Raw genomic sequence first — 21,881 nt, forward strand, 5'->3', positions numbered from 1 at the left:
AAAAAAAAAAAAAAAAAAATCAACCCATTTCAAGTGCACAGTTCAATGATTTTTAACATACCGAGTTGTACAATAATCACAATCCAGTTTCAGAACGTTTCCATTCAGAGGCACAGTAATTTTTCAAGAGGAGTCTCTTTTGTCATTTGTGATAACCTTCTAATTTGATATTCCATTTTTTAAATCAAAAGAAGTGCAACATTGATACTTGGATCTTAAAAGTTAGAAAAAATTTACTAATGTATACTATCCACTTAGAATATAATGAAGTCAAGTGAAATATGAATAAAAGATCTGTTTTCTTAGGATAATAGATTCACTGCTTACAGAAAACTTACAGGAAAAAGGAATTCTATATCCTCTATACAACAAATGACAAGAACCCAAACAATGAAACCACTCAGCAGACAAATCACAAATGCTGAATGTTCAATATTGTGCTTAAAAAAGGCTATCACTTTGAGTTCAGCAGAAATTGACTGCCAACAAAGACAGAAATTCAACCTCATTAAATTTTCTGAGTAGTACACCAAAATGAAACATACAACATTTCTTTAAAATAATTCACATACCTGATTTCTTTGGAAACAGAAATTACAGGCCCAAAGTTTTGCTCGATAATCAACCTGACTGTGAGAAAGACAAAAATTACAACTAGGTATTGTTTTTATTTCTAAGGTAGAAAACATTTAAATGTAAATGTCAAGCTCCATAAATCATATACATATGTATTCTATGTGTGTACATAACGAGATGCACACACTGCAGAACATCTACCACAGTTAGAATTCTGGCTAGGTGCACTAAAAGTTTCCTTCAAACAGCTTTCAATAAAGAATTAGTAAATCCTTTCTCTTTTCCACTTTCCTAGATATTTTGAAGTTTCATTACTTCAGTAAATTATAGGTTTTTCCTTTTTCCCCCCAGTTATCTCAACAGTCTTCACAATTTTCTTCTATCATCTGTATGCAAGACTATTAAATTTCAATAATAAAAGTACATTTCACACACAGGAAACCCTCACTTCGCCCACCTGAGGAGTGCTGCACAGGCAGGCTCTGCTTCTGGGTTAACTCACAGAACTGGTTCAAGATAAGGCATTAGGTGTTTTGCCCCCAGTGTTTAGGAAATCAATAACTTGTGGCTATCAGTTTAAAAGCTGAAGAAGTCCATTCTTTAATATAGGCATGATAAATAAAACAAGGGTAACGAAGTAAAAAATGTTCCTCATAAAATTTAAGGACATTTTCCATTTTTTTTAAAAACAATTCTTTGAGGGCCAGTCCCATAGCCTAGTGGTTAAGGGTTGCATCCCAAATGATAAACTGTAGTTTGAATCCCAGCCTGAGAGGCTTGATAAACATGCTGGGTACATGTACACTTCCCGAACCCCAACAGGATGGAGAAACAGAGGAGACAGGATTGTGGCACGATCACATTCTACAGGGGGATGCTTTCTCCCTCTCTAATGCTGTCTCTTTGTGTTTAGTGAGGATACACACGCTCTGGCAATTAAAACATTGCTAAAAAATGATTTGTAACAGTGCCCACATCTAAAAGAAATATTTTAGGTACAAAATATTTAGACTGAACAATAAAACCCCTTAACGGGTAAAGTTTCTTCTGCCTACTACTTCTTCCTGCCATGGTATTGCTGTACCCAGGAGCATAAGAAAACGGTGTAGGGACCAGTAGTTAACGTAATGGCTATGTCGCTGGACTCCCATGTAGTCGACCGCGGTTCGCGTCCCAAACCCAGTGGCTTAAAACTCACGCTGGGCGCGTGTGCGTGCGTGCGCAAGATCCCGAGAGGAGAATGAAGGAGAAGGGATTGCGGCGTGGCCATCCCCCCGGGGGGTGATTTCTCGCTTTCTGTCTCTCTGTCTGTCTCTCTGTCTGTCTGGTGAGCGCACGCACCCTATCACAAAAACCTCTCAAAAAAAAAAAAAAAAGAAAGAAAGAAAAAGAAAACGGTGTAAAGCTTTTGGATTTTTCTGAAAAAAACATTAGAAGGCACCAATAGGCCTGGTCTAGTAGTACAACCCATGGCAGGCTGAGCTGCAGAACCGGGGGCCTCATGGCCAGCTGCAAGTTTGGATCCCTAGGTGTGCCTGCTAAAGACACCTGGGGCACATCATGAATGCCCAGGACCCTGATGAGCGGGCAGGCTGGAGAAAGAGGACCATGGTGTGATGAGACTGTGAGGGGTCTTCTCTTACTCCTCTGTCTCAAAAATGCCCATGATCCCTCTCCCATGAATGAAATAAACTTTAACATTTTTTAAAAAGGCACCAGTAAAGTTTGCACTTAGGTTGAAAAAAAAATGATGATGGGGGGTGGGGGGAGTGAATTCCAAACCCACTCCCTCTGCCTCATTCCCACAAGATTCCAATTTTATCTTGAGTATTTGGTTTAAGAGATTTATGTAAGAGTCACAAACGTCACAATCAACTACTCATCTCAAATTTGATGACTTCTGACACCCAGATTGAAAGACTTCTATGAAAATCACATCAAAGTGATAATTTGTTCTACTCATTATTTTTAGCAGTTTATAAAATAATTCATACCAAAGTGGATTGAGAACAGCTTTGCAGGTTGGCCTGCCACAAAGAACAGGCTCATATTGTACAGGAGGCAGGTCTGGACGTTCTTTCAAAGGAGTAAGGAGACAAGCCAGGGGAACGACCATTCTCGTAGCCTCAAGACGACTGGAAGGCCACACATTCCAACTAAAACGCACACCATCTCGTTCTTCATTTTGCTGAATGAATTCCAGATATGTCGCCATAGTCTAAAGGGAACTGAGGACAAAGTTTTAATTCAATGTATCATTTTCAACTAAACTTCAAAAAGAAGGTGGACACCTAACACAGCATTTGTTTTCTTTTTTGTTAAAACAATTATTTATTGGGACCGGCAGGTGGTATTGTGGTTAAGGTGCTGGTCGACTGTGGTTCAAGTCCCAGGCCCACTAGCATGAAACTCACACCAGGTGCTTGTACATGTGTGTCCAAAATCCCGAGAGGAGAATGGAGAAGGAACTGTGACATGAACATCCGCCCTGAGGTTGATTTCTTTCTTTCTACCTCTCTGGCAAGCACATCTGCCCTGTAGCAAATATCTATTTCAAAATAATAAATCATGTATTTAACTTTATATATTATTATTATTTTTAATTTGACCAGAGAGAGAGAAAGGGAAAGTGAGAAAGTAAGCCACTAGTCTGAGACTCAAACTGTGGTTGACCACGTGGGAGTCCAGCATCTTAATCACCACGCTGTTTTTTGGTCCCAATAGGGCATTCCTCAAATACTTAGTGTGGAAGAACCTGTGGCTGTAGGATGACAGTATCTCCCTTCCCTTTGACCCACAGAAATCCCTTGATTTCACACTTCTCTTTAACTATTGCTCCTTTCTGGACACTCCTCTCTAGAGCACTTGAAAAGTAAATAAAACGGAGGCCAGTTCTGTAGCTTAGTGGTTAAGAAAGCCAGATCCCACAGGGTCCACTGTGCCATTCAAATGCTAGCTCTAGCTTCTTTAAAAATCATGCTATGTCTGGGACCAGCAGTTAGCGTAATGGCTATGTTGCTGGACGCCCATGTAGTCGACCGCGGTTCACATCCTGGACCCAGTGGCTTAAAACTCACGCTGGGCGCGTGTGCGTGCATGCCCAAGATCCCGAGAGGAGAATGGAGGAGAAGGGATTGCAGCGTGGCCATCCCCCCTGGGGGGTGATTTCTCGCTTTCTGTGTCTGTGTCTCTGTCTGGCGAGCACACACACCCTATAGCAAAACCTCTCCAAAAAAAAAAAAAAATCACGCTATGTGGGGCCAGCAGGTGGCATTGTAGTTAAAGGCACTGGACTCCCACATGGCCAACCACGGTTGGAGTCCTGGACCAGTGGCTTGCTTATTCACTTTCCATCTCTCTCACTCTCTCTCTCTCTCTCTCTCTCGCTCTGTCCCTCTCTGCTCAAATTTAAATAAATAAAATAATTCTTAAGAAAAAAAAAAATACCATGCCTGTGTGTAAGCATGCCCCAAATCCTGACAGGATGGAGAAGGATTTGCAGCATGACCATATCCCAGTGGGAAGGGGGAATGACTTATATCCATCCCCCTTCCTGTCTCTCTCTCTGATGGGCACATGTGTTCTCTGGCAATTAAAAAAAGGAAAAAAGATAAAAGGACAAATAAAAGGGGTGGGAGTTTACAGTCACATGATCATCTCTAAGCTGCACTTAGCTAAGTAACACTATTTTAAACTCCTCACAGATCACATATCATCTCAGCTAAGCCCATTTTGGATCCTTGCCCAAGGGTAAATTGTGAACCGTGTTTCAGGATCTAATTACCCTCTTCTCTGATCTCCTTCTTTCATTACTCTGTTATGTTAAGACTGTATTTAAGTTCATGTTGTGGGTCAGCTCCATGGCCTAATGGTTAAGTTAGCTGGATCCCATGTAGCTCACTTCAGTTTGAACTCGGTGTCAGAGGCTTGAAAACACACCCAACATTTGTGTGTGTGTGTGTGTGTGTGTGTGTGTGTGTGTATGCCCAGAATCCTGACTGGATGAAGAAATGGAAAAGAAGGAATGACAACATGACTGCTCCTCATGGGGGAGGTGGGGGTGCTGTGTCTCCTCTCTCCCCTCTCTTGCAAGTACATGTGTCCTCTGGCAAATAAAAAAGTAAAGTTTTAAGTATCCGTAATTCTGTCTTTGTGCCTTTCCCCCCTTTTCCTCCCCACACTCTGTCAACTGTGGAGAAAAGAACTAAATGCTGATCCGTGAGATCACTTCACAATGGGAACCAGTTCTGAGCTCAAGTACTTTTCTGTGGTATTACTGAAACTATGAAGGAAAGTTTGCTACAATGCTGAGTCTCATCAGGACCTCTTCCTCACCATGGCTGCTTATACTCATGCTCTGCTAGACTATGGTCAATAAATCAGCCCCTCAGACTAAGCTTTCAAATCCAGATAATCCCAACTTCACTGAGTGTATCATACATCCTGTTCAATCCCAAAATTGAAGGTGACACACAACTCAGCTACTGATTGTAAGGGAATTAGCCTCCTTGAGGAAAGTGGGAAAAGGTAAATTACAGAATCTACGGGGCCAGCAGGTAATGTGCTGGTAACATGCTGGACACTCCCACATGACTGACCATGCTTTAAGTCCCAGACCTGGTGGCTTGCTTTCTTACTTTCCCTTTCTCTCTCTGTCTCTCTCTGGCCAAACTGAAATAAATGAATGAATAAAAATTTAAAAATTTATTTTAAAAAAAGGATCTATGGTACTAGGCTAGCAGGTTTGCGTCCTGGGCCTGGTAGCTTAAAAATCACAACAACAACAACAACAAAAAATAGATAAAAATTTAAATGTTAACCAACAATAAAAAGGAATCTATAATATTAAAGTGGCCTCTAGGGACCACTTGATGCAATGCTGGGTAATAACTGTTTCCATGTTATTTTGAGGCATGCCATACTGTAAGTAACTCGGACTGGGGAAATAATAATATGTGATTTGAAAAGCAAATACATTACTATGCAAAACCCAGACCACAAAATCCCAAATGTTTCAGCTTTAACTGAAACTCAAAGACATTTATTTCTTGTTCCCGGCAAAAGTGAAACTTGAGGCACTGCATACACAAGTGGCACTTTGGCAGCTTTGGGGGGAGGTGGGAGGAATAGCAAAGAGATAACTGGGGTGGAAATAAAAGTTCTAATGCCACAATTCTCAGCAAGTACCTCAGCAGGCTTCATTAGTGACTTCCCCGACTCAAAATTTCTTTTTTAAAAGATACTGGCTCCATCTCAAGTCCCCAAGTATCTACCCTGCAAAATCTGACACCTACAATTCCCCGTCTCTTTCCCACATCCCTGTAGAACAACATAGAGATTCTTAACACATAGGTGACTTTAAGTCCTCGAATTCTCTGAAGTGGTATGCGAAAACGTATACCAAATTCTCAAAAGGAAAGGGATATACAAAGGTTAATAACAGAATGAATGAACCAGCGAATGAATGACAGGCCTGGAAAGATACTGCAGGAATTTCCACCCCAAAATCTGAACCAGCCTTATCTTGCCAAGACACAACTTTTCAGGATATACTGGCCATCCAAAGATAAAATTAAGTAAGATTTAATCCGTGAGTCCTTGGACCTGGGGTCTAGTTCCAGCTCTGCCTCGAAGCAAAGGTCTTGAGTTTCTCAATTATAAAATGGGGGTGAGATCTTTCCGGATGTGCACCCACTCCACGATTCCGAAGGATCCCGAGCCAGAAACCAGTCCTGCGGCCACCGGGCCTGGCGCGGGACGCGTCATTCTCAATTCAACTCCTGGATCATCTATTCTTTCCGGTTCCCCTCCCGGCCAGGAAGAGTTCTCAACCCAGGAACAACCAAACTCGCCCCCGACAGAACGCTAGGCCCGAGTCTTCCGCCCTCCACCGCATACGGTCCCCACCTGGTCGAAGCTGCTCACCTGGTAACAGCCGTCCGCACCTGCCGCTGTACGAGCCCGCCTCCGGTTCCCACCGCTAAGTCCAGCTCAGCGCTGCACCGACTGGTCAGCACCCGAGTGCGTCACACCAAAGCGCCGTCAGCTGGCCAATCAAAGAGCGAGTCTCTGGCGGATGGACGGAAGCGAGACGCTCAAGGAAGCCACACCGCCATCTTGGAACAGGGCAAGCCAATCGTTCCTCGCTCTCCAAAACCACAATTCCTCCGGATGGACGCTTTCCCAAGTTCACCACTAAACGTTTCTGCTTCAGAAAACCAAAGGGCCTGCAAGATCGTTCTGCAGTGGCTTCCAGCACTCCTCGGTAGTTCTCCGTGATACAACAGGACGTTCTCGCCTCAAACGGATGTCCCTCTCATCTCCTTAGTTACCGGGAAGCGAGAACGCTGACGCGTGTTCCCGGAAGAAGGGGTGGCGCCGGCCGGAGGAGCCCGAAGCTGCCCGGATGGAGGCGCCAGTCGGCGGAAAGGGGCGGGGCAGAAGGCGCCTGGAGCGGCGAGCGTGGGGCGCATGCGCACGTGCTGGGTAGGGACGGTCTCAACTAGTTTGGTTCTAGATACCAGGTTCGGTTGTGCTGCTTCGTGTTGCCAGGTTTCCTATCGCGAGCCGCAGTGGCTTCAAGGTGCATTTCTGCGTGCCCACCCATGTCGTCCTTTTACAAGGAGGTGAATACCTGAGACATGTCATGTTCAAGAATTTCAGGAGACTAATAAGGCTACGCAGCCACTGCAACTGCTTTTAACTATTATAACGGGTGGCAAAAAGGAGCACATTCATTAACCTCATTCAGAAATGTAGACTCTGTAGCATGTACAAAACTATATAAGCAAAGCTATAAAAACTTAAAATTAGGCTACAATGTCTTTAGGGAGCCAAGAAATATCTTTCATTTAGCTCAATTTTAATAGGAAGTTTTAAGTTACCTATAGACCATAGAATTTAGCTTATGGTAAAGTCTATGAAACATACTTACATTCATTCATTCATTCATTCATTCATTCATTCATTTATTTAGGAGAGGTTTTTGCTACAGGGTGCGTGTGCTCGCTGGAAAGACAGAGAGAGAGACATAAAGCAAGAAATCACCCCCCAGGGGGGATGGCCATGGTGCAATCACTTTTCCTCCATTCTCCTTTTGGGATTTTGGGCACGCAAGCACACACGCCCAGCGTGAGTTTAAACCACCGGGTCCTGGTAGCTTGCCTTCTCTCTCTCTCTGTCACTCTCTGGTGAAATTAAAATAAATAAAATTAAATAAAATAATTCTTAAAGAAAAAATACAAGAGAGCATTGCTGAGTCAGCCAGTGGCATGGTGGTTAAGGCAACCAGATCCCACATGGCCAACTGCACAGTTTGAGTCCTGGACACCAGCTTGAGAAACACATGTGGCACATGCATGCCTCAGAGGAGAATGAAAGAGAAGGAATTATGGCATGGCCATCCTCCCTGGTGGATGCTTTCTCACTTTCTCTTTCTCTTCTGTGAGCACCTTATAGAAAATTTTAAAAAAAAGGACATTATCAATCATATATATTCGTTTCTCTTCTGTGAGCACCTTATAGAAAATTAAAAAAAAAAAAGGACATTATCAATCATATATATTCACAGATAGATAGTAGAATAAAAATTGAAGGTATACAACATATAGTGATTTGATTTGATTTGATTATCACATACTGCACTCATGCTTTGAAAAACCATATTGTACCCCGGGACATGTACAGCAATTAAATGTAAACAAGAAATTAGGGAACCAGGCCCATGGCCTAGTTGTTAAGGAAGGTGGGTCACACATGGCCAACTGTGGTTCAAGTCCTAGCCCTAGACACTTGAAGAACACATTGGGCGTGTTTGTGCATTTATGTGTGTGCATGCGTGCAGGCGCATTTGCCCCAAATCCCAAAGGAATGGAGAAATAGGGGAGAGGGGCTTGCAGCATGACCATGCACCATTAGGGATACTTTCTCCCTCTGCCTTTGTCTCTCTCTGGTGAGCACATGCACCCTCTGGCTATTAAAAAAAAAAAGAAAAATTTTTGTTAAAAAGACTTTTAAAAGGTACATTTGCAGTCTCAGGCTAAGAGATGAAGACCTGTCTTAATTACATCCATGAAGCCACAAAGTCACCTAGAGAGCATGTAGCTTTGCTCTTGAATTTCAGCCACAGGTCAAAAGTAAACAGAAACAAAAATAACAGAGCTGTTCTCCTTCCCAGTGAACATGGAATTATCATCATCATTATTATTTGCTATAGGATGCCTGTGTTTGCTGGAAAGAGACAGAGGGCGGGGGGGAGTGAGAAAGTACCTCCCAGAGGGAATGGCCATGCCACAATCCCCTTTCCTCTATTCTCCTCTCAGGATTTTGTGCATGCCTGGCGTGTTTTTCAAGCCACTGAGTCTAGAACTCAAACCGCACAGTCAACCACATGGCATCCAGTACCTTAACCACTGTGCCACCTGGCTGGCTTTGACCATAGAGTTCTTAACTGATTTAACCCATAAATAGACAAAAAGGCAGAGGAAGAAGAAAGACTAACCAGATTCTCAGCCATCCCTTAACTAAGAGAGAGTACATCTCTAAGAATGATCACTTACAGAGATTATCAGATGCTCAGAATATGAAACCAAATTTCTTTTTTTCCATTTATTTATTTATTTTTACATTTTTCCACAAACATTTACTTTACATATCAAAAAATTTTAGCTCACACTCCATAGTTCTTGACAGTTTACAAACAACTCTCAAAAGAAACCAAATTTCTAATCATCATTCCCACTAATGGAGAAAAACTTACCAGCCATGGATGCATGAAAAATAAAAACACACACTTGATTATAAATAAGTAAATTAAAAAACACATGCCCAACCTGGTAGCACACCAAACTGCAATGCTGGAAGTAGCTTGGCTGACCACAAGTTTGGACCCTAAGACAACCTAAAAACATGCCAGGTATGTGCCAAGGTCCTATTGGGCAAGAGTGTCTCTGTCTCTCCTGTCTCTCTCTCTCTCCCTCCATCTTTCTCTCATGCACATGCTCATGCATGCATTTTCATAAGTAGAATAAAGAAACACACACACACACTTGCCATGAGTTTGAAGCTGCTGGGTCCGGGACTCGAACCATGGTCAACAATGTGGGAGTCCAGCAACATAACCATTGCTCCATCTGCTGGTCCCAGAAGGACACTCTTTTTGTTGTTTGTTTGTTTGCTATATGGTGCGTGTGCTCGTCAGAAAGACAAAGAGAGACAGAGAGACAGAAAGTGAGAAATCACCCCCCAGGGGAGATGACCACACCACAATCCCTTTTCCTCCATTCTCCTCTCGGGATCTTGGGCACTCATGCACACATGACCAGCATGAGTTTAAGCCACCAGGTCTGAGACTCGAACCACTATCAACTACATGGAAGTCCAATGACATAGCCATTATGCCAACTGCTGTTCCCGAAGGACATTCTTTATAGGGAGGTCTGGAAAAGAGCGTGGGCTTTTGGTCCAGTTCCTCCTTATCCCAAGATTTTACATCTTCAGCAGAAACTAGTAATTCCTGAGAACTACAAGCAAGGAAGCATTCATCCAAGGGAATCCCTGCAGATACTTCTGGGTATTCTTGGGCATCTCAATCTCAATATGAATTCTAAATTGAATTCATCTGTCTCCCAGCCTCCAGCTAACCTGCTTCATGTGCTTTATATTTCACTTAGAGGTACTGTTCTCTTCCCAGTCATGCAGTCTAGAAACTAGGGAATTATCCTTAGCCTATCCTTATCTCTAAGCCATCTACCTTGAAGATAATAATGAATACTAGATTCCACTGATCTGTTATTCTAAATATCTCCCAGTTCCATCTACCTGCTTAGTTTTTCCATTAGATTATTGCAACATCCTCTCAAATGATATCTTTGCTTGAGTTTTGCCAAATCCAAAAATCGCCTAGGTTGCCAGATAGACTTTTCTATTAATAAATCACACATCTCACTCTGACATCCTCTTGCTTAAAATCTTACCTAGTTTTCTCTTGACTAGCAGGATGAAGCCCCTCACTGTGCTACTCAAGGGTCCCTCTTGTGTACACAATGCTGAAGTACTCAGCCAGCTATCCAGCCCAGTCCACGCAGGCTATTTCCTATTTCTGTGCCCTTTGGAACATCCTCCTCTCTGCCAAGAACAATATTTTCACCTGCCTTTCTTTCCCAATTAACACCCATGTGTCCTTCACATGTGACACATCCTTTGACCTCCCTTCTCATGATGGTGAAGACAAAAATCAAACACGATAGCAAAAAGAGTGGTAGGAATTAAGGAATGACAGAGAGGCAAGAGTAAGCGTGGACAGTGGGGCTTGAAGAGGTCAATACAGATTTCTACAGAAGAAACCCCGGCCCAAAGGAAACATTCAGGCAGATGACAGTTATTCGCGTTCTGAAGAACATCTATTTTTTTTTTTTAGAGGTTTTTGCTATAGGGCACGTATGCTCGCCAGATAGACAGAGAGAGACAGAGAGACAGAAAGTGAGAAATCAACCCCAAAGGAGGATGGCACACCACAATCCTTTCTCCTCCATTCTCCTCTTGGGATCTTGGGCACGCACGCACACGCGCCTAGCATGAGTTTTAAGCCACCGGGTCCAGGACACGAACCAAGGTCAACTATGTGGGAGTCCAGCAACATAGCCATTATGCTAACTGCTGGTCCTGAGAACATCTTCAATATTAGCAAACAATGGACCTGATTTAAATGTGCAATTTGGGTTTTTCAAAATTCCTTAAAATGTTGACTTTTAGTTTTGAAACTCAAGATTTTTCTTCTGTGATAACGTTAAGCTCAGAAAATGCTTCTACAAGAGAAAAAGTAGGAGAGAAAGGTAGATTTCATGTAATTCTGTAATCTATGCAATCATTATTGGCATAAACATCTGAGAAAGGTGAGAACTGATGCCATTGTCTTTTTTTCTCCTTCTAGAAGGAGGAGCCAATGGAATCTTAAGGAAGGACAGATCCTTTTTCAGTCCACATTTCCTCTTAAGGGAGTATCGTTGTTTCTTGAGCTGAAATCCACTAAACAAAACAGCCACATGGGTGCAAAAAAAATGTTTTATTTTTTGTTTGCTTGTTTGTTTATTTACTTATTTTGCTATAGGGTGTATGCACTCCCTGGAGAGAGGCAGAGAGAGACAGAGAGGCAAGAAAAGTGAAAAAATCATCCCCCAGGGAGGGACGGCCACACTACAATCACTTCTCCTCTATTCTGTTTTCAGGATTTGGGGCATGCATATACAAGTACCCAGTGTGAGTTTCAAACCACCTGGTCTGGGGCTTGAACTGCCATCAGCCATTTGGGAGTCCAGTGCCTTAACCACCATGCCACCTGCTGGCCAGCCTCTGGTTGCTTGTTTTATTTTTAAAGTGTAAATGGCTTTACTGAAATACAATTGAGGTACACTAAGCAGCATATATTATTATTTTTAATTGTGTGCATCCCTGAGAGAGGCAGGAAAAGAGGGAGGGGAAGAAACATCCTCCATGGCTTGGTGCAATTCCTTCTCCTCCACTTCTCCATCCTGTCGGGACTTTGAGCACATATGTACCCAAGCTTTGCCTGTACACTGGATCCAGAATTTGAGCCACACAGTACTATGTAAGATCCAGCTGGCCCAGCCACTGTGCCACCAGCGGGCCTGATCCTTATATCTTATTCAAAGATATACCAGGAAATATTGGATACATTTTTCAAGAAAGTCACAAAACTGTAGAAAAATACAGATGTAATCTCATTCTCATGTCTGGTAATTACCCTAAGCTTTTGTTTTCCCCAATCAATTTTATTACAAACAAATTATACTTAACAAAAAAAAAATCATAAGACAGAACCATAATTCATTAACATGATTATCCTTATTTTTGGAAGATTTGACAAAATAACCTCTGTGGGACTTTCTAGCTATTAAAATTTATATGTGTAAAGGTGAGCAGTGGAGTGGTGGTAAAGGCACTGGACTCTCACATAGCCAACTGCAGTTCGAATTCCGGAGCTGGTAGCTTGCTATCCCACTTTCCCTCTCTCTCTCTGTTTCTTTTTGGTGAGCACATATGCCATATAGCAAATTTAAATAATAATAACATTAATAAATAAAATTACATAAATTAAAAAATTATATATCTATTAGCTAAATATTCTTTCCTTTAGCTATTAATAATACCAATTATTTTTTATTATGAACTAAGTATGAACCCATATAAGTGGGTAGGTGTATATATATATATATATATATATATATACACACACACACACATATATACCATATAATGTATATTAATTAATATATATTATCTAATCCTCATAAACATCCCTGATAGATAGATATAATTAGCTCCATTTACAAATGAGAAAACTGAGGCTCAGAGAGGTTTTTAAAATGCCAAAGTCCAGATCTGTAAATGGCACACCTGAGATTAAAATCTGGCTTGGTCTGACCCTAAAGTCCATGCTTCCACAGCTGAATCCTCTTTGATCATTTCTGTGTGCATTTTAGAAACCATTTTGGTGATGACTTATCATCACCAAATCTTTCTGCTAAAGATTTGGCTAATTTTGGGAACCAGCAGTTAGCGTAATAGCTATGTCTCTGGATTCCCACGTAGTCGACCGTGGTTCGCGTCCCGGACCCGGTGGCTTAAAACTCATGCCAGGCGCGTGTGCGTGTGTGCCCAAGATCCCGAGAGGAGAATGGAGGAGAAGGGATTGCGGCGTGACCATCCCCCCTGGGGGGTGATTTCTCACTTTCTGTCTCTGTCTCTCTCTGTCTGTCTGGCGAGTGACACGCCCTATAGCGAAAACCTCTCAAAAAACATTTGGCTAATTTTCTCAAAAGTACTCTGATAATAAGCACACATTATTGTTCCTTGGCCTTCCAGAAAGTCAACAAAATGCCATCCCGAAAAACCATTGCCATGACCTTTGGTTTGACTGGACCACTGCCACGTCCTAGTAGCCATTGCTTTGTGCTTTGTCTTCAGAGTTGTCCTGGAAAGCTATGTGTGATCTCCTGTTACAATTCTTTCAGGATCTTTTTTAAGAAATTTTATTTATTCATTCATTTATTTTAATTTGGCCAGAGACAGACAGACAGACAGAGAAAGCAAGCCACCAGGTCCAGGACTTGAACCATGGTTGACCATGTGGGAGTATCCAGCACCTTAACTACCATGCCACCTTCTAGTACCCATCTTTCAGGGTCTTGATTACACTTGTTTAAAATTTCCATTGAAAGCCTACTCTCATGTGGGCTGATCTGAACACAACTGTTTTGGCACCTATCGAGCAGAAAGTTTGATCGACTTTAATTTTTTCAGTAAGGATTGTGTAAACTGAGTTCGTGGAGGTCTTTGGCGTTGGCTGTCCTTTCTCCTGTTAATCATCAGCCCTCTTTAGTTAGGACACAAATAATACCAAACTTGCCCTTGAAAATTGATGTAGGTGGTCTGCCATTGTGTGTATCATCTTTAACATCATCTTGTTTCTTCTTAAAACAAGTTATCCAGGGCCAGCAGTTGGCATCGTGGTTCCACATGGCCAACTCTGCAATTCAAGTCTCAGATCAGGTGGCTTGAAAACAACCTGGGCACTTGCATGTCCAAAATCCCAAGAGGAGAATGAAGGAGAAGGGATTGCAGCATGGCCATCTTCCCTGGGAGGTGATTTCTCACTTTCTCTCTCTTTCTTTCTCTCTTAGATGAGCACATGTAACCTATGACCAAAACAAAACAAAACAAAACAAAAAACTAAAAACAAAACAAAAAATGAGTTACATATTTCTTATCTGCTGATTTCTTTTTTAAAACTAGCATTTTTAAAGACTTATTTAATTTTATTAATTATTATTTTCAAAATTTCTATAGGACATGTGTGCTCACCAGCGAGATATAGAGAACATGAGAAAACAGCTGCCAGGTCCAGGACTTGAACCACGGTTGGCCCTGTGGGAGTGCAGCATGTTAACCACCATGCCACCTGCTGGGCCTTATCTGCTGATTTCTTTGAGGCATTGCCCCTATACTTTTCCTGAAGCATCAGTGATTTTACTATTTTTCCACCCAAGCTTCACTACAAATTTGGTATTTGTGCTTACTTTAATTTTAGCAGATTTTGTGTTGCTGTAATGGGAGCTCTTTCCAATCTGATATTTTATCTTTCTTAGTGCCTCAAATCAGACCCTATTCAGTTGTGTTATAAGAAGATAGTGCAAGTTTGTTTTGGTGCAAACAATTTTTTAATTCCTTGCATACATTTTACATAAACTTTGTGTGAACTTTTTGAAGACCCCTCCAGTGCATAAGTTTACACTTGAAGTTCAATAACATTGATCTGTTAAAGAAAATTTAGAGTCTAGATTTAAGAGGAAAAGAAAGGATGTGTCTTGTTCTTGCTGAAGACCGTGGTGGTAGGGCAGTGTATCATTGATCTACTGTGTGTCTCAAAACTGCACTCTTAATAGAGTTTCTCAACATCAAGCACTAAATCATGCCTGGTGTATACAGTAAGCCCATCCAAGAACAGGTAAGGAAAAATGAGGCATTTTCCTGTTTATTGCCATTTATAGTCATTGCACATGCACATTTTCACTCACTTTTATTCAGCAAGGTTTGGGTATACCTATAGGATATTATCAGTTCCTGAGATTTCAGGACTGACATATTATACTAGGAGAATCATCTCAGTGATATTTCAGCTTCTCCAGTCTCTAAATTGGTTTAACTATGAATGCTATCCATGTGCCTTATACTAATTATAATATCCTTTAAAAAGACAGCATTGGGCCAGCTGGTGGGTGCTGTGGTTGTTAAAGCAGTTGGCTCCCACATGGCCTACAGCTGTTGGAGTCCTGGATCAGTAACTTGAGAAATATACCAGGTGTGGGTGTGTGTGTGCCTAAGATTCTGAAAGGAGGAAGAAATGGAGGAGAAAGGATTGTGGCATGATCATTCCCCCATGATGGGTGGTGTTATTATCTCTCTCTCTCTCTGGTGGGTGCATGTGCGCTCTCTCTCCCTCCCTCTCTCTCTCTCTCTCTCACACACACACACACACACACACAAAGACAGAAAGGCACTGACAACATCAAATGCCAAAGAATTCTTGTTCATTGCTGTGAGAATGCAAAATGGTACAGACTCCTTGAAAAAATGTATGATAATTTCTTGCAAAACTTCATATATGTTCTTACAAGATGATCCAGCCATCACTCTTTTGGTTATTTACCCAAATGAATTAAAAACTTATGTCCACATAATAACCGCACATGGAGGCTTATAGCAACTTTATTTATAATTTGCCAAAACTTGGGAGCCACCAATATATTTTTAAATAGGTGAGTACATGAACTGTACTACATGTAGACAATGAAATGTTGTTCAGCACTAAAAAGAAATGAGCTATCAAAGCATGAGAAAACATGGAAGAAATTTAAATGCATATTATTAAGTGAAGAAGCAAATATGAAAGTCCACATGTGTAGAATTATTCCATCTATTTCACATTCTGGAGAAGGCAAAACAATGGAGACAGTAACTGTGGCCATAAGGTGGTATGGGGGTTAAGGTATCTGAATTTCACATGGTCAGCTATACAATTTGAGTCCTGGACTTGTGGCTAGAAAAACATTCTGGACCCAAGTGTGTACAAGCCCAAAATCCTGAAAGGAGAAATAAAGAAGGGATTGCTATGTGACCATCTTGGGTGCATGTGCGCTCTCCCTCCCTCCCTCTCTCTCTCTCTCTCTCTCTCACACACACACACACAAAGACAGAATGTATAGCAAAAAAAAAAAAGGTAACCAGGGCTCATAGTATTTTACTAAGAACTGTTATAAAATCACAAAGAAAAAGAATACAAATTTTGAGAGTTCCCAGGTACAAAGAGTTCTGCATATTTGGAACTAAAAACACACTTTCCCTAGCAATATCAATCAGTCTAATAAAGAGATCACACACTGGGTCTGTCACAGCCTGTCCTAAATAAGGGGGAGGGAGGAAGGAGATCTGCAATCAGAAGCAAGGGAAAGGTGATGTGAGCTCGACGGAATGTCCTGTTGGCGCCCGGGAACTACAAATCCCAGGATGCCACGGTGCAGGCTCCCGGCCGGATACAGTGTTGGCTCGGAGCATCGCAGGACCTGCTGCTGGGGTATCGTCGCCTCTGCACTTATGGCTTCTCCTAGCAAGGCAGTGATTGTTCCTGGGAACGGAGGCGGGGACGTGGCTACTCACGGCTGGTATGGCTGGGTGAAGAAGGGGCTGGAGAAGGTAAGAGAACACCCCCGCTGCCCTGGGAAGTCAGCCCTGGGGTGGGGGTAGGGACGGGACCAAAGTTTGAAGGTGTGCCCATCGCGCCTACAGCAAAGTCCAGTGTGTTTCTGTCCTCTTCCCTCCTGGCCCTGTTAAACTCCAGAAGTAGGGGTCGAAATATCTGTTGGTGAAACAGCCGGGAGAACGTCTCTGAAGGCTCAGTCATTACCACTCAGAACCACAGAAGTGGGAGTCCCTAGCCCCCCGACCCTCACCCCTTTTCCGCTGCCTATTCAGATCGGAGACTTCAAATAATTTTTCGCTTATCTTCATTGCTCCCTGCTTCAGATTAAAAAAAAAAAAAGATCAATCCGTAGTATTTAATATATTTAATATATGTATGAAGCATAATATAGCGAGTCAATCACCAATCTAAGATTTAGAGCATTGCCAGTCTCTTCGAAATAACCTGTACATGTGCCCTCGTCCCATCCCCTTACCATCCTGAAATTTGTGGTTTTTGCCTCCTGAAATTTGTGCTTTTTATTTGTTTTTCTTTAATTTTCGAATATATGTATGTATACTGCAAACAATATGTTGCTTAATTTGTCTTCTTTGTGAGCTTTGGAGAATTGGTTTCCTACCCTACATGAATTATCCTGAGCATCTTAAACCTCTTTTGTAACTGTCTTCCATAACCCAGTAATAAGACTGCTTCCTGGGCTGACCTCTAGAAGACACTTGAGGTTGAAATTTAATACAGTAAATACGTTCAGCAGAATAGATCATGAGTAGAATTTCAGGGTTGTGGTTGAAAATCCTGACCAGAGCTACAAACCGGGAGGTCTGAGCTGGAGCTGTCCAAGGACATGGGCTATCCACACGTCTGTACTGTGTTTCTCTACCACCTTTTACCTTCTTCCTGGTACAGTCTGCATTCGTTCATGCTCTCTCTTTGGGTCCATGCCTGCAGAGATAATTACAGGTGTGGAGATGCAGAAGGAGATCTCTCTGAAGAGATCTATAGAACTGACTACATAAACCCAGGGTCTTCAGAAAGTTTATGGAAAATGTGGGGCTAGCAGATGGTGTGGTGGTTAGGGCGCTGGACACTCCCACATAGCTGACCATGGTTCGAGTCCCAAAACTGGTGGCTTGCTTTCTCACTTTCCCTCTCTCTCTGGTCAAAGTAAAATGAAAGAAAGAATAAATTAAAATAAATAGTTCTTTTAAAAAGCAAGTTTATGGAAAATGTATATCATGAAAAAACTATGCAAGGATAAAAAGTTTATTTATTTTTTTTGCACTGAAAGAAACCTGTACTGTAATTCCATTTTGCAAAGTTTTTGAAGTCCCCGCAAAGAACTACAGATAGAGTTTATAAGGAATTGTATATTTGTATGTAATCCTGTAGCACCTAATGCACTTCATCTCATAATACAAGAAATACTCACTAAACTGATAAAGATCCTATCAGGTGTCTCATTTCTTATTAACAAAGTATTAGTTGTAATTAATCTCTTTATTATAGCTTTTTTTCCCCCCCTCATATCATAGATACCTGGTTTCCAGTGTTTGGCTAAAAACATGCCTGACCCAAGTAAGTTCTAACTTGTTTTCAAATGCAGTAGTTGCATCTTATTGGGCTTTGATCTCCATCACTTTATGGTAGAGAATAGGAATATCATAGTAGAGAAGCCAAAGATGAATATACACCTAAGCGTGAAAATGGCAGTGGGGCCAGCAGATAGCATAGTGGTTAAGGTGCTGAACTCCCACGTAGACAACTGTGGTTTGAGTCCTTCCCCTTGTGGCTTAAAACTCATGCCATGTGTGTGCATATGTGAGCCCAAAATCCCTAGAGGAGAATGGAGAAGGGATTGCGGTGTGACCATCCTTTCTGGGGGTAGTTTCTCATTTCTGTCTCTCTTGCTAGCGTACATGTCCTATAGCAAACATTTCTTTCAAAAAAAAAAAGAATGAATGAGGCAGGTGTTGGGAGGAGGGTGTAAACCAAAAAACACGAACCATTTTAGCAAGCATCCAAAAAGCACATGGACTTGGTAAAATTTAATTTTCAACTTTGCAAGCACCTTGATTTCCCCTTTATCAATCTGTAGCTATTTTCCAGCAACATTTGTGGGTGTTCCATTTGAGGCAGTGATGTGATAAAACTTTCCACCATCTGTTGGAGATCCTAATATTTAAAAAATGTAATATTGCCACTTCTGTTCTGGGTCTGTTTATGACTTGCCTCAGAAATCCCCTTTTTGCAAAGAAAGAATATACACATATGTAAAGTAAGAGAGGGTTGTCAGGATTTTATTTTTAATTTGACAGTTTAATTGAAACTTCAAAGTTGCATATTATTATTTCCTCAGTATTTTCTTACAAGAACATGGTAAAAAAAAAAAAGAAAGAAAAGCAAAACTATTTATCAAAGCTATAGATTTAAATCTATCAAACAGCCCTGTCCCCTTGGTCTGTTAGAAAGGTGGGGCAGACTGAGACTGTCCCTATCAAATGACACAGACTTTCTTTACCCTGAACCTCAGTTACAGCTCGAGAGAGCATCTGGCTGCCCTTCATGGAGACAGAGCTGCACTGTGACGAGAAGACCATCATCATCGGCCACAGTTCCGGGGCCATTGCAGCTATGAGGTGCGGTCCTTGTGGAAGCGGTCTCTTTGGGGAATACCTTGTGTATGTTTTAAGTTTCTGTCGTTGAGAAAACGTGATGACTTCAAAAGTGGTAATATAATCTGTCGTAATTCCTTCCTGGTTATTGGTTTGAAAAAAACAAAACAACAATGGCTCTTACCAGGATGCACTCATCCTTTTAAAGCCTGAAAGGTTGGGGGCAGCAGGTGGCAGGGTGGTTGAGGCACTGGACTCCCACATGGCTAACCACGGTTTGAGTCCTGGACCTGGCAGCTTGCTTTCTCACTTTCCCCTTCTCTCTCTGTCCCTGTGTCTCTCTCTGGTTAGATTGACAAATAATAATAATAAGGGATCAGCAAATGGTGTGGCGGTTAAGAGCATTACACTCCCATATGACCTGACCGTGGTTCGAGTCCTGGACTTAGTGGCTTGCTTTCTCATTTTCTCTCTCTTTTCCTCTCTTGCTCTGTCCCTCTCTGGTCAAACTGAAATAAATAAATAAAGTTAAGTAAAATAATTCTTTAAATAATAATAATAATAATAATGGGGACCAGCAAATGGCATAATGGTTACGTCACTGAATTCCCATGTAGGCAACCATGATTTGAGTTCTGGTCTGTTTCTCTGTCTCTCGGGTGAGCGCACATGCCCTATAGCAAAAATATCTCTCAAGAAATGACTAAAATTTAATAAATATATATATTTTTAAATAATAAGTAATACCTGAGGCTCCAAACCTCAGCAGCTTCCCATCACCCAACAATGATGTTATCTCTGCTGTCTCCCTTTCTCTCTTCTCAGCTGGGTTTACTGAGCTTGTTGCAGTTCCTGGGATATGCCAAGTGCACACCCAGCATAGCCTCTGTTCCTTTTCTACCTGGGACCTCCATCGCTAGACACCTGCATGGCTTTCTCTTCACATCCATGTCTCTGCTCAAACGTCTTCTTTGGTGAGGTCCTCTCTAACCACTGTGTGAAACAGCAGTCTCTCCTAGCTCCCCTTTATATGCATGTGTATGTGTGTGTGTGTGTGTGTGTGTATATATATTTTTTATATACACATGTATATATATATTTTTTTTTTTAAAGATTTTTTTTTTTCGTTGTAGGGTGCATGCACTCACCAGAGACAGAGACACAGAGAGAGAGGGACAATGAGAAATCACCCTCTGGGGGGTATGGCTACCCTGCAGTCCCTTCTTCTCCATTCTGCTCTTGGGATCTTGAGCGCATACACCCTGGCATGCTTTTCAGGCTCCTGGGTCTGGGACTTGAACTGGTGTCAGCCAAGTGGGATCTAGACTTTCAACTGTGAATCCACTTGCTGGCCCTCTTTATATCTTTTTTTTTTCTTTACATATTTCTTCCATGAGTGAACAAGTGAGAGAGAGAAGTTCCCCCAACAGGGGCTTTGTAGTGTGATCCAGCCCAGCTTCAGCAAGTCCCAGTGGCGGGAATGAGTGTGCCTGTGTGTTCAGGGATGTCTCCAGACATGAACCCAGAACCTTCCCGTGTGGGTCAGTTTTGCATAGCTTTGTGGTCCACTGTGCCCCTGTCCAGCCCCTCTATATCTTATTATCTATGCCATTTCTAATGTGCTGTCTGTTTACCTCTTGTCTGTCTCCTGCTGTAGAAGCTCTGAGGGTAGAACTTTGTTCACTCTGACCCTGAAACCCCAGTGCCTGGAAGAGAGCCTGTCACGGTAGATGCTCAGTAAATATCTGTCGGGGTGGGGGCATTACCCCTAACCGACCCCGAGAGTCCTCCTGACCAGGATTTCTGGCCACTTTCCCGATGCTCTCATCACTAGAATAGAATGCCACGTCTCCTCCTCTAGCCCTTACAGGGCACAGGAGGTAGGGATGTAGCTGGCTGAATAAGCTTATTAGTGTTGGGTTTCTTCCATATTTTCTGGACTGGATGGCAAAGGATAATCTCTGTCCCAAGCAGTCACTCAGGATATCAGATGCAATGCATGTCGGGGAATCTTGCCAAATTTTATAACTTTTCAGCAACACTCATCACAGCTATGAGAATAAGAATGCTTTTCAGGATAGAGCTACATACTGTGGCACAATGTGTAAGAGATGTTTATAGGCTGCCAGGAGTTGTCTGGAAAATGAAGAGATTCTTTTATTGCTAAATTCTGCCTTTTCTCAAAGCTAACTAAATTTTTCTTGAGCCATTGGCTAGTAAAGATATGCCTTTTGGGGGCCAGCAGGTGACATGGTCAATGTGCTGGACTCCCACATAGCCAACCCACATAGCAGTTCAAGTCATGGACCTGGCAGCTTGAAAATTACACTGTGCATGCCCAAAATCCGGAGAGGAAAATGGAGAAGAAGGGATTGTGGGGTGGCCATCCCCACCTAGGGGCCGTTTTCTCTCTTTCT

The 21,881-nt window shown here is 42.1% G+C and overlaps 2 protein-coding genes across 4 annotated transcripts in view; one reads left to right on the top strand and one right to left on the bottom strand.

Moving 5' to 3' along the window:
• The window catches only part of SEC23B (SEC23 homolog B, COPII component), a 51,278-nt gene extending 44,670 nt beyond the window's left edge, over positions 1-6,608 (bottom strand). For 2 of the 3 annotated variants that reach the window (XM_006163639.3, XM_006163637.3), the window contains exons 1-3: positions 6,502-6,608; positions 2,571-2,804; positions 573-630 (exon numbers count right to left, since the gene is read on the bottom strand). In XM_006163639.3, coding sequence (XP_006163701.1) covers positions 573-630; positions 2,571-2,791 — 279 coding nt within the window. In that variant the 5' untranslated portion in view covers positions 2,792-2,804; positions 6,502-6,608. Of the gene's footprint in view, positions 1-572; positions 631-2,570; positions 2,805-6,483 lie in introns of all 3 variants that reach the window. The other variant, XM_006163638.3, reaches the window with a different exon arrangement.
• Positions 6,609-16,638: 10,030 nt separating this feature from the next.
• The window catches only part of RBBP9 (RB binding protein 9, serine hydrolase), a 13,351-nt gene continuing 8,108 nt past the window's right edge, over positions 16,639-21,881 (top strand). Inside the window, exons 1-3 of the mRNA XM_006163640.3 lie at positions 16,639-16,845; positions 18,385-18,427; positions 19,383-19,488. Coding sequence (XP_006163702.2) covers positions 16,660-16,845; positions 18,385-18,427; positions 19,383-19,488 — 335 coding nt within the window. The 5' untranslated portion in view covers positions 16,639-16,659. The remainder of the gene's footprint in view (positions 16,846-18,384; positions 18,428-19,382; positions 19,489-21,881) is intronic.

The sequence above is a fragment of the Tupaia chinensis genome, unplaced genomic scaffold, assembly GCF_000334495.1.
Source record: "Tupaia chinensis unplaced genomic scaffold, TupChi_1.0 Scaffold142716_1, whole genome shotgun sequence".
Taxonomy (NCBI): Eukaryota; Metazoa; Chordata; class Mammalia; order Scandentia; family Tupaiidae; genus Tupaia; species Tupaia belangeri.